Source organism: Clytia hemisphaerica, unplaced genomic scaffold, assembly GCF_902728285.1.
Source record: "Clytia hemisphaerica strain Z4C2 unplaced genomic scaffold, Clytia hemisphaerica genome assembly, whole genome shotgun sequence".
In the NCBI taxonomy this organism is placed as follows: Eukaryota; Metazoa; Cnidaria; class Hydrozoa; order Leptothecata; family Clytiidae; genus Clytia; species Clytia hemisphaerica.
This window is the reverse complement of record NW_027103638.1, coordinates 570,859-582,954: the sequence shown is the minus strand read 5'-3', so window position 1 is coordinate 582,954 and position 12,096 is coordinate 570,859. Positions and strand designations below refer to the sequence as shown.

The 12,096-nt window shown below is 36.0% G+C and overlaps 1 protein-coding gene across 6 annotated transcripts in view; it reads left to right on the top strand.

Moving 5' to 3' along the window:
* The window catches only part of LOC136802742 (thioredoxin domain-containing protein 6-like), a 41,193-nt gene extending 29,865 nt beyond the window's left edge, over positions 1–11,328 (top strand). For 5 of the 6 annotated variants that reach the window (XM_067059495.1, XM_067059497.1, XM_067059498.1 and 2 more), the window contains 5 exons: positions 1,764–1,796; positions 2,161–2,193; positions 2,645–2,683; positions 3,614–3,898; positions 10,435–11,328. In XM_067059495.1, the coding sequence (XP_066915596.1) occupies positions 1,764–1,796; positions 2,161–2,193; positions 2,645–2,683; positions 3,614–3,898; positions 10,435–11,078 (1,034 nt within the window). In that variant the 3' untranslated portion in view covers positions 11,079–11,328. Of the gene's footprint in view, positions 1–1,763; positions 1,797–2,160; positions 2,194–2,644; positions 2,684–3,613; positions 3,899–4,658; positions 4,748–10,434 lie in introns of those variants that run through there. The other variant, XM_067059499.1, reaches the window with a different exon arrangement.
* The last annotated feature ends 768 nt before the right edge of the window (positions 11,329–12,096 follow it).

Genomic DNA, 12,096 nt, shown 5'->3' with positions numbered 1-12,096 from the left:
AAAACAAAACGGTAAGTCAATTCAAATATTTTGTGTTGTGTCATTTCTCTGTTTTATTTTATATTAGGAAGAATTTACCATGTATAGTTCTGGTTTGGTCTTTTGAACATTTTCTTCATACTAAAAAACAGACGGGCAACGCCCCCTAAATTAAATTTTACTTCAGTTCTTCTATTACTATGTTAGTTAAGATTCTAATTCAAGAAAAAAGGGGGCGTGGAAGATCGAGAAAAAAATTCATGATTTTTCATAATTTCTTTCTTTGACAAAATTTCTGTATGTACATAATTATTTTAGAGTCCCTATTTTTAGTCTTATCTTTATTTTAGTCTTAATTCAAACTTTATTTTGTTATCAATTGTTTGTCTTTGCTGAACAAAAAGGTCTCTTAACTCTCTTCCCCCTTAGGTTTTTGGAGTGATTATTAGATGTCTCTTGGTGAAAGTCTGTTGTCCCTTGACTACTCATCCTCTTAGCTTTATTTTATAAGGAAACTTTTTTATCCCTCAAACCCTTTTTTCAATTTCTGAAGCCCTTTTGGATTATCATTTTTAAGAAGACATTTGTGTTGTTATTCGCGTTTGTCATGACCCTTATACAATCACCCTTCAAAGATTGGATTAGTATTGCGAGGAATATTAAGTGAAGGTTAAAATTATCCGATTTTGACGGTTTCTTCCTAAATATACTCCAATTCATGTCAATTAGTGGTAAATTTTTGTAAATTTTGTGAAGTAATATTCCATTAGAGTGAGTGATTGTTATTCCCTGGTGTGTACAGTACTGTGGTAACTCCTCCTAACATTTCTCACCCCTTCAACTTTCGAACATCTCAAACCCATGACTCATCCTCATATTTCAGGGAACATTTTTTTCAATTTAAAAGAAGAACTGGTCATCCATTATTTTGTTCAACTATTTCTTCTTTCTCATTTTCATTTTCAATGTTTTCGATCTACTAGTAATAGATTCACCTCAAGACACTAAATTTTACTATTGCGTCCAACCTCGTTCTTTTCATCATGTTTATCTGTTAAACGCTAAGTCATTTTTTAAAAAGTTCTCCCCACTTTTTTATCGTGTTTTATTTCTGTACCCCTTATGGTTACAAACGGGAAACATTAGGTGCCTGTCTTTTGTTGTCCAATTTGGGATAGAATTTCCTACTCTTAGAAGGACTATCTGTTAAAACTTTCCTTTTCTTTTTTTCTGATCTTACACTACCTGCTGATCCTTCTGTAGTGGACATATAGCCACACCTCTGTAGTCACAAAGATAAGATCTTCTCTTAAAATAGGGAAAATAAAAAAGTTTCGAGATATATCTTTTCTTTACTTTGTAGAAAAAAAAAGAGTTTTTCCCAATTTATTCTCTTCTTTCCGCCTAATATTATTCGACTAAAATTTATTTTGAAAATTATTCTAAAAACAGGTAGATACAGATTTCTTTTTCTAACCCTAAAAAATCAAAACAAATTATATTTTGTTTTTTCTAATCCTTTTTTTCAGAAAGGCTCTGTTGAATTTTATCGATTTATCCTTTGAAAAACTTTTTCCTGATCCATCCTGACGATAGAATCAACCTTAATAGAAAAAGTCTTAAGTCCTATAAGACGTTAAATTAGTCTAATATTTTACCATCTTGATACCTATATTCTGAGAAAGTTCCTACTAATCTACCCAAATTTAGCCAAGCCAAGTCTTCATAAATTTCATTGGTCATATACAGATCTTGAGAGTTTGCTTTGTTTATTTTATTTTTAGCTGAAGCTGGAGCTGACAAGAAAGCTAAAGAAGGTAAGGTAGAATCTACTCTATCGGTTATTTGCCATCAAATTATTCTGAAATCTTACCAGCTGACTCATAATGTTGTTTCAACGTTTATCTAATGTCCACAACGTCCATATTTAACGTTACATGAACATTGTGAACATTAGATAAAGGCGAAGCAACGTTGTGTGCCAATTCATGATATTCATAATACGGAAAGACCCCGGTTTTTGCCACTACTGGCTAAAACCGGGGTATTTCCGTAGAAAATATTACGTCATGAATATCATAGGGTTTTTGGTTCTTATCATGGTTTAGCAAAAGATTTAACGCAATCGAATGTTTGTCTAGTGCCCCGTTCGATATTAAAAGTTTTTTTTTTCAACATTAGGGGAAGTCAACGCAAACGATCAGAAAGAAGTTGGTAAGTTTCAAACTATTAACCATAGAGGGGCTCTTGAGAATTTGTGAAGTTCCCCTTTTTGTGTTCCATCGTATTGCTAAGGGATATTATTAACTACCATTGAGCCTCTACATCTCGAACAAGTTTTCTCGTCTCTACTGTTAACAATGCCTTATAAACCTTACTCCGTAACTCGAATGGTTCCTTAATTCCAAAAAATTTGCGTTCCCCGTACGTGTTCGAGTTATGGAGACTCCAATGTATTATTTCTTGGGCACCCTAAATTTAGCCATTTTCATTCCTTGCTGAACAAAGTTTTTTCATTCATTTCGATGCTTTCTATACATCCCCCCCTAGTACGCACTGAATTTTGAGACATGTCCCGAAAGAAACATGACCATATTTTCCCTTCTACCATCTGGTTTGTTTTCCCCATTAACGATTCTTCCTTCTTTTTTTTCATGTCGTCTAGCAAATGGTGATGTGAAGGTTGAAGAAGGAAAAACTGAAGGTAAAATCTAATGAAAAATCCCTCTTTTGCTTCAAAATTTATTTTGCTGGGAAATTGTTGACCTACTTCTAAATAAGTTTTACTTAAAAGTCCATTTTTGAGTCCCTACTGTTCATTAAGGAAATTCATCATCATCATCCTTCGACCTAGGTCCGAATGGACCTAGGTCGGAAACAAACAATAATCCTCCCTCCACAGCTCTCGATCAGCATTGCAGTGCCCAGTTCCTCAATCTCTAGCCCTGTTTCCCGTTTCAAAATATCAAGAAAAGTGCACTTTCTCGAGCGCCTAGGGCCCACAGGACACCAAAGTAAGATCTCAGACACCATTTCGTTTTTCGCACGGAAACAGTTACCTGAGAAAGAGAGCATCCTGCTAGTCAGGACAGAGGAAATTCTTGGGAGTCCATGATATATCTCTTGAAGGGTTGGGTGGTTGTGGGCAGGGATATTAGGGAGCCCTAGAAAGAGAAGAGTAAAATTCATCAACTTCAGATTCATCAGAAACGTTGGTGGGGCTATGGCAAGAAATGAATGTTGTTTTCGGATTGCTATTAAATTCGGCGACAATAATACGGCTTGATACTTTTGAAAGTGAAATTAGGTTGTTCGCTGCCTTAGGAGAGAGTAGTATACCTATGCCCCCTATGGTCGAACCCTGAGAGTTTTTCCAAGCAGAGGATGTTATAAGTTTATTTTTACCAATATTAGTATGTTGAAAGTTTACCTCAGGATGTAATGTTCTGTGTTCTTGGAGACTAAGTATATCAATATTGCATTTGGAAAAACAGGAGAGTAGTTCCTGTTTGCGACTAGTTAAAGTAAGAAAGAGTACGCGCGTTAAAAGTGCTAAAAAGGAAATTAATTTTTTGCTGATTCACAAAAAACAATCTCTGTTCTGTATCTCTGTATAACTCAACTTTACCCCTAGAAACGCCTGCAGAAAGCAATGGTGATGCTCCAAAAGAAAGCTCCGAAGAACCGGCAGCCGAAGACAAGAAAGAAGATGAACCCGCTAAAACAGAGGAATCGTCAGAACCGGAAAAAAGTGAAGAAACAGCCGCTCCCGAAGATGTTAAAGTAGAAGCAGCCGCAGAAACGCCGGCCGAACCCACCACCGAGGAGCCAGCCGCAGCCGCTGAAACGACAGAAGATAAAAAAGAAGAAACGACGGAACAACCGGCAACCGAAAATACGGATGATGCCGAGAAAAAAGGTGTGTAATACGCATCTGCAAATCTCTTACATACTGCTAAATGTTTCCATGTACACTCTTCACAATTTCATCTCTTCCTCACAAACAAAATCTTCCATTCATCTTTTACTCTTCTCTAAAAAATATTCATTGTACATTGGAAATATCTTTAAACTTGCAATCAAAATACTTGTTATGGTATTTCTGAACCATGCATTCTCTGCATCATATATTTCCATTCGTACAACACACTTGACAAAGAAAGAACAACAGAGGACGGTTTCAGTACAAAACTATTCATCCACTGCTTGAACCTAAACCGTATATGAAACGTTTCGGTGATACTACAAGTTTTTAATTTTTTGTTTTTCTTTTGATTTTATTTCTGTTTATTTTATGTTAAACAGTTGACTCTCTCTAATTCGATTTTTCAAGGATCAAAGAAATTTTATTCGAATTATAGAAATATTCGAATTTCAGGGAGTATTATACCACTTTCCAACTGAAGGAGCCGCCGACATTTTTTGTTCGCATAACAGAAAGATTCGAAGTACAGAGGTTAAGAATTAGAGAAAGTTGACCTTATTTTGTGAACCTTTGAGGGTTCTCGTTATATGCGTTATACATATGTTACAAGCACCAATGACATTCCACACATGTAACAACAAATGACACAAAAAGCAACCAAATAAAAAGGCACGTCACACACACGCCCCCGGCTTACAAATCATAATAAAATTTTCAAATTCTAAATACCAAATTTTCGATTTCTTGTTTTTAGATTAGAAACCTATTCCCATCTACTATCGCAAAAAAAAAACATTAAAAAATATTTGAATTAAAAAAATATCGTATACCTTACATCAAGAGAGAACATTTTTTGAACAACCCCTCACCTAATACATGCCATCTTGGAATGAAGATAATGAAACAGCTTGATACTATCAACCCCCGCCCTGCGTGCGAGAATGGAGTAAATTAAAGGAAGGAGGACGACCTTATCCACCCGCTCATTCGCTCGACGTGAAAACGTTGGAAAAAAGATATGACGATAGGTGACGCTAAAAGAAAACAATTCTACACCAAACGAAGGAGATTGGATATTTCGATAACTTAGATGAATTTTTTTGTTTTGTAGTTGGAAAGATAGTCTAGAATAACTAAAAATTGTGTATCGAAAGTTATAACTAGTCTTATAATAGTTGGATTATCCTTGCTTGCTTTTCAATTGATACGATGGAAAGATTTCCTCTCGAACTTTTTATTAACCTTAATGTAAATTGATAAATAATATTTTTTTCACCTCTTAAAAACTTATATTATGATAAAATATTCGCATTAGTAGCATTCTATAATTAATGTTATTTCTGAAAAGAATACAAAATCAAAACCCCTCGGTAAAGATTAACCCTTGCAAATGTTCGACGTATAAATCATCTTAGACCTCAGATTATAATGGATATATTGGACAAGCTCTTAAATCTGTGTTTTATACACCTTTTAAAATATGGTTATGCTTATATAGAGGTTGTTATTTCAAGAATTTCATATGAAATCGAAATTCACCACATAATTTGAAACAAAACCTCAGCATTTCACTTTGAGTACGTATTAAAATTGAAACTTTTGAAACAAGTTTTACGACCGAATTGACAAATAATTTGTTCAAATTACGAACTTAAATTTATACCCTTCTTTTGAATTCCCCAAAATTTAACTAGGATTATAAGAAAAGCGAATTTATTATTGTTATTATGATATTGTTGTTGTTGTTATTGTAGAACTTTGCTTGCTGCCAGGTATTTTGAGAATAAAATATCATATTCTAGAATTTTCTTTTGTTAACCCCCCCCTGACTTTTCTTGCTCGTATCAACACTATAGAAACCTCTATGAAATATTGTTACCCATCCACCAACCCTGACGCGAAAGATCTCATAAATTTACGAACCTTAAAGGTTTTATTTTTACAAAAGTATTCCCGTTTCATATCAGATACATATTTCATATCCGAATAGTGTCTGCCTATTGTTATATTATGCTGGTATAAGCAAAAAAAGTTTTCTTTTCCTCTTTCTGACCAACATTGCTCCACATCTTTGTCAAACCAATGTCAAAAAGCTTGTGAATTAAAATTGATGAGTAAGCAAACGATATCACTCTTATTTAAGAACAAAACCTTTAATGAAATGGCACAATTGTACCCATCAACATTTTGAGTCAAAGGTTTTATTTTTTGTTAACGTTGCTATAATGAGATGAGATGCAATGTAACAACTCAACAATCATGGATAAAATGTTTGTAGACTTCTGCAATATTTGCAAAATACTTCAATATCGATCAAAAACAAGGTTCTGGGTGCTTTCCAAACCCATCCTGACCCATCCAAAGTCTTTCAAAGTCACCCACTGCAGTCTAGCCACAAGGGCTTGATAAACTGGCTTACACCAGTATCGAAACGCGGATTTTTTGCTTGTGGTTCCCTCAAAACCAATTCAAAAGCAATGCAATGACTTCAAAAGTGTTCTTCTTAACTTCCTTCCCCTTTCAGACACATTGAAGATTCATTTTGCTCTATTTCTCATCATTTTTAACTGAGATTTCATTTGTCCAGCATTGAACAGTCATCATGTTGATATTGAAGGGCTACTTAACTCCCTTATTATCTTAATCTTCATCATTTTAAGTCTTCCTACCTCTGTAGGGGGGTACTCAGGGGGGTCAGTGTACCAGAAGGTGGCATATATCCTGGGGTGGGTGGGTTTTTGAGAAAAAAATTTGTCATGTACTACCTGTGTACTATAATTGGGGTGTTGGGTCCAAAATCGATTTTAAAAGTGTGGAAACAAAAAGGTTCAGAAATTATCTGCTAAAATAGAAATGTAAAGTTGTTCTATTATAAATTGATCAAGCCAAGTTTGTCCAAGATCATTCTTCCAAACTTCTTGGAATGAATTGAAATCCTACTAGATCCCACTGAAATGAAGGTTTATCGAGTCAATGTAAACATTCGAACATTTGAATTCAAACATTCAACATTGGTACCAACTCTCACGCATTGGGTGTGAGACTCATGCATTTCCACATGATCTCGCGTAATTTTTGAAAAGTTTGATTTCTCACGCATTTTGGATTTTTGAGAAAAATTTTCCTATTTTTCCGATTTTTGGAAAAAAGTTTTCCGTATTTCCCGATTTCCTGATTTTCCGAAAAAAAGTTTTCCCTATTTCCCGATTTTTGGAAAAATGTTTAACCGATTTTCCGATTTTCGGAAAAAAAGTTTCTTTATTTTCCGGATTTTTCTAGGTAGTACCCGGTAGTAAATGGGGGGTATGGGTGGTTTCGGTTTTTCTCCAGGTACTACCCGGTAGTATATAGGGGGTATGGGGTGGTTTTGGGATTTTTCCATGTAGTATGGTGTACTTCAGGGGTGGGTGGGTGTCAAGTTTTGAAAAATACCTTGTAGTACACATACATGCCGCCTTCTAGTACACTGACCCCCCCCCTGGGGTACTACCGCAGGGCACTGACCCATAGTCGGTTGATGGTGTCTAATTTTGTTTCTCAAAAAAGTTATTACCCAGTACTTACATTTGAGGCGGGGTGGGTACATCACTAATTTCAAGGTAGAACCTGTTTCCTATTTTTTAACAATTCGAAAATTGGTCGAGAAACGTGAAATCCTCAAAACTTGAGAATATTTGATTGCCACTCTCTCATCATCATACTCGATGGAGAGTAATAACCCTTCGAGAGTATTAACCCTTCGAGAGTATCTTCCTATTTTCATTAAGGGAAGCATCTTTGCAGGGGAAGGGGGCTTTTTTAAGTTGTGAAAAAGTGGTATACATGGATAATCGGAGAAAATGTGTAAAATGTTCTGCCACAGTCAGGCTGGTATTTTACAGACCAGAATGAAAATTGAAATTACATATTGAACTATTGGCTCATTCGATTTGATTAAAAATGATTGAATGAATGCCATTTTGTCAAAAACATGACTAAATGAAAAAAAGGTCCCATGAGTTTTTAGTATTTTGCTGACCGGTCTGTAAAATACACGTCGACCCACTACCGGAAGTCAGGAACTTTTAACTTGAAATGATCACCAGTGATAGATATTGACCATTTAAGATTTAAGACAGTGTGGAAAACTTCACTTTCTGCATAGCCGCTGGTCTAACTTTGTCATCAATGATTCCAACAAAAAATCAAGTTTTTCGAACCTAGAGATTACACAATTGAATTTAAGTTCGTAAAACCCATACTGTTTAGGTACCTATACTCATGGTAGGTATGAAAAAATCATTCTCTTTTTCATGTTTAGTCCCCAAAGAATTCGCACGACCCACAAGGTTCTATTTTAAAGCTCAATTATGGAAGTGGCCATTAAAATCTGAAAATCGACTTTCTCAAAACATGTTTATATTTCATACCAAAATGTTACAAATTTGATGGAGATTTAGAAAAACATTAGTAACATAATAAAAATTGAAGTGAATAAAAGTTTTGACCCTTCAAACCCGTTTTTTTTACAAAAAACAGGCGCAATTGCATTATGGGTATGAAATCCTAGAAAATACAAATATTGTTTTGGGAATGGATTTCTTTCAAGCATTTGATCATTTGAATCACGGTTCAGCACCTGAATTGCAATTTCAAAGCTTCAGTAGTAAGTTGTGAGCAAGGGGTCAATGTTTGTAGGTTTTAAGGTGTAAAAGTGTAGGTTTTAAGGTGTATTTTGATTTTAACGTACAGTTTTGAAAATATTTATGTACCAATGATCTAATTGCAGTGAATCACTGCTCAAAATTGGAGACCAAAAGGACTATTTTATAAAAAAGTTATTAGAGAAAAACCATTTTGTAGGTTTTAAGGGATAAATAACTAAAAGGGCATTTTTTCACTTACTGAAAACTGCTATGGAAGAAAACCATAGACAGCGTACTTTCAACGCAAAAAGTTTCAGCCTCAAATTCCACCTTAATTTCTGGCTGATAGAGGGTATCTCTATTTTTTGTAGGTGTTACCAGGGGCATACCAAGGGTATTCACTGGTATTTCAAAATTTATCAAAAAATCTTGTTTGGGGCTCCCAGGATGCTTGAAGGGTTATAAAAGTCTGTACCCCTTAGTCTTTTTTATTTGACTTATCAGCTTTCAATTGTGAATCGCTCAGGTGTCAAATTGCGAATTGCTACCAACCCAGACAGGTGACTTTACAAACCATTTCCATTCACTCATCTCCACCCCTGGTCAAAATTTCAATGTCAAAGCAATTGTCAATTTTGAGATGTTTCCCCTGCTTAAAATGGTAGTTTGGGACGTAGTGTTAGCAAAATTATTTTTTTCAACAAGCTTATTCTTGCACGCAAAGAGAAATGGGCACCAAAATCATGTTTTTTACCTAAAAAAAAGTCATTGGATGAATTGCCACCTGTCGAAAACGCCATTGTTACGACAGTAATGCCGTTCTTTTCGATTACAATGTTATAAGAAAACATGACGAGTATCAGAAGGCCAGTTCATTCTTTATCTCCATTCAATTGTCGCGAATGAGAAATTCGTTGAATTCCTGCCATTAACTACAAGGTTTCTAGTCATAGATGTTATATTTCTGACTTTGGTCACCAATTGAGTTTTGACTCAATCTTCCCCTGTCGCAGCTGTCCAGATCATAGCGAGCTGCCAACCTTCTGAGAAGTCGTTCTTCGAATGAATTTTCCACTATAATACAGTTGACTTCGAATTATAGACAGCATTTTGCACTACTTTCCAGCTGAGGGGATCCTTTAGCTCGAATTATAGAGGTTCGAATTAGAGAGAGTTGACTGTAATAATCAATCAAACGGATTTATCACACTACTCTTTCGATAATTCTTCTCTTTGTCACCACTCAACTTCACTGTCATACTACTTCGTTATTTTATATCTCTTCAATTTTTTTCTATTCTTTTATTTGGTTGAATTGCAAGAGGCTTTGAGGCCTATTTTCACTATTATAGACTTTTTCAAAGAGCGCCCTGTCAGCACCTTGGCCTGACTACCCAATCCCCCTCACATGGCATGGGTTGACCCGAGCGAAGGTTCATTCACTTACCAAGTGAACTGCTGAGAGTGGGAATTGAACCTTACTCACCTGTGCAGCAACCACTATACCACAGCGCCCCAATTAGTAGGAAGGCGACCCTTTGAGGACCCGTAACATCTTTCGACATCTTTCAATTGCATGTGATTAATTCGAAAGTACCTAGTCTCGCTATCCCCACTAATTCCATACCTAGTCTCGCTATCCCCACTAATTCCATCAGCGCTTCTTTACTTGGTATGCGTTAGTCAAATGACGTCATACTCTCTAACGAAGTCACCCGAAAAAAGGCTGGATTTTTATCACTTTGTTTCTAATTTTAGTTAGTTATACAGTGATCAAATCTTGACTTTTTTCGGGTGTTTTCTCCGTTAGAAAAATGACTTACGTATGCCAAGAATAACGAGTACTTTTCAGCCTTATTTTCTGACATTTTGAATCAAATACAATTTCTTTTTCTCCCCCTCCAGATTCACCAAGCACCGTTTGGGATCCGGCACCAGGAGATGAAGTGACCACACTGGAATCAAAGCACATCCTCGAAGAAGGTCAACAAGAAGTTTCCAAAACAATCGATGATAAGACCGACACTGCCGAAGAATCACCAAACACTGACCAACAACCAATTGTTGGGGAGGGTGTGGATCAATCGTCACCAGAAGCCACCAGCAATGAAGTGCAACCTTTAGAATCTTTGGAAGAAACTAAGGAGGGTAATTCTGACCAATCTAAAGAAACTGAAGTCGGCGAAGCCCCTACAGAGGAGGGTGGTGAACCTTCAAATACTACTGAAGTTAAGGACCCTACTCCAACTTTGGAGAAGGAACCTTCTCAAATCTCAGCTTCCAAAACTGCTATAGACACCGAGGTCGTTAGAGAAGCAACCATTACCACCGCAACAGAGGAAAATTCAAATCCAGAAGACACAAGCCGAGAACCGACCATGGGAGACTCGGCAACCGAGAGTTCAAGCAAACCAACGACTCCTGTTCCGACTTCTACCGAGGATTCGGCGACAACTGAAAATGAGACAAGTCGTGAAACGACTGTTGATAAATTAGACACTGAGAAAACAGCTGAGAAGAGTGACAGTACTACTTCACCGCCAACTTAATCTTCGTGAAAATAGGGATCTTGATATTACCAACACAATGGATTCTTTTCATGGATGCCTGTCCAAATTAGATTTTATTAACCTCCTAAAACTAATATCAACTCCATTTTCCATTGCCTGTATATAATGAGATTTTATTTTAGATTTTGTCTACTTTAATTGATTTTTACTTTGAATCTTGTTCAATATATTTGTAATATTTTTGATAACAACAAAGTGATTGATTAATAATATTTATTTTTATTTATGTAAAATGATTGTATCATGGATGATTCTTTCTTATCCCAGATTTTCCTAGCTATTTGCGTTTCTAATACAGTGGAGTCTCCATAACTCGAACACGCACGGGAAACCGACATTTGTTCGAGTTAAGGAAATTTCGAGTTATGGAGTTATGGAGTAAGACATTGTTGGATCACAAAACTTGAGTCAAGGAGACATTCGAGTTATAGAGGTGATAGAGACTCCGCTGTAATTTAAGCGAGAACTGATTTTGGCGAATTTGGCAAATTTTAACAGAATGGGCTCTTCCAGAAAATGTTCGTACACCCGGGATGGAGGATATATTGTCCGGGGATGGTAAAAATTCGTCAAAATTTGCCTTGTCCAGGGGGTAATTTTACTTTGTCCGGGGGTAATTTCGGGTGTCCGGGGGGTCAACTGATGCTTGTCCGGGGGGTGAAACCCGTTGTCCGGGGGTCAAAAGTCACTTTGTCCGGGGGAAAAATCACTGAAAATCGTTATATCCTCCACCCCCCATATGCAATTTTTTTCTGGAAGAGCCCAATTTGTCAAAATTAGTTCTCTCCAAAATTAGAATAATATTGCTGGCTTGCCAAAATGAGTTCTTGCCAGAATAAGAAAATAATGTCTCCCTCTAATTAAGGTTTTTTTTTTCAATTTAATCTTAGAAAATACAATTGTGCCTTTTTAGTTCAAGATGAAAGTTTCTGAAATCTTACACCATTTAGATTTTAATTTTAAGCAGTTATCTTTTAATCTTATACAATCTGTATTT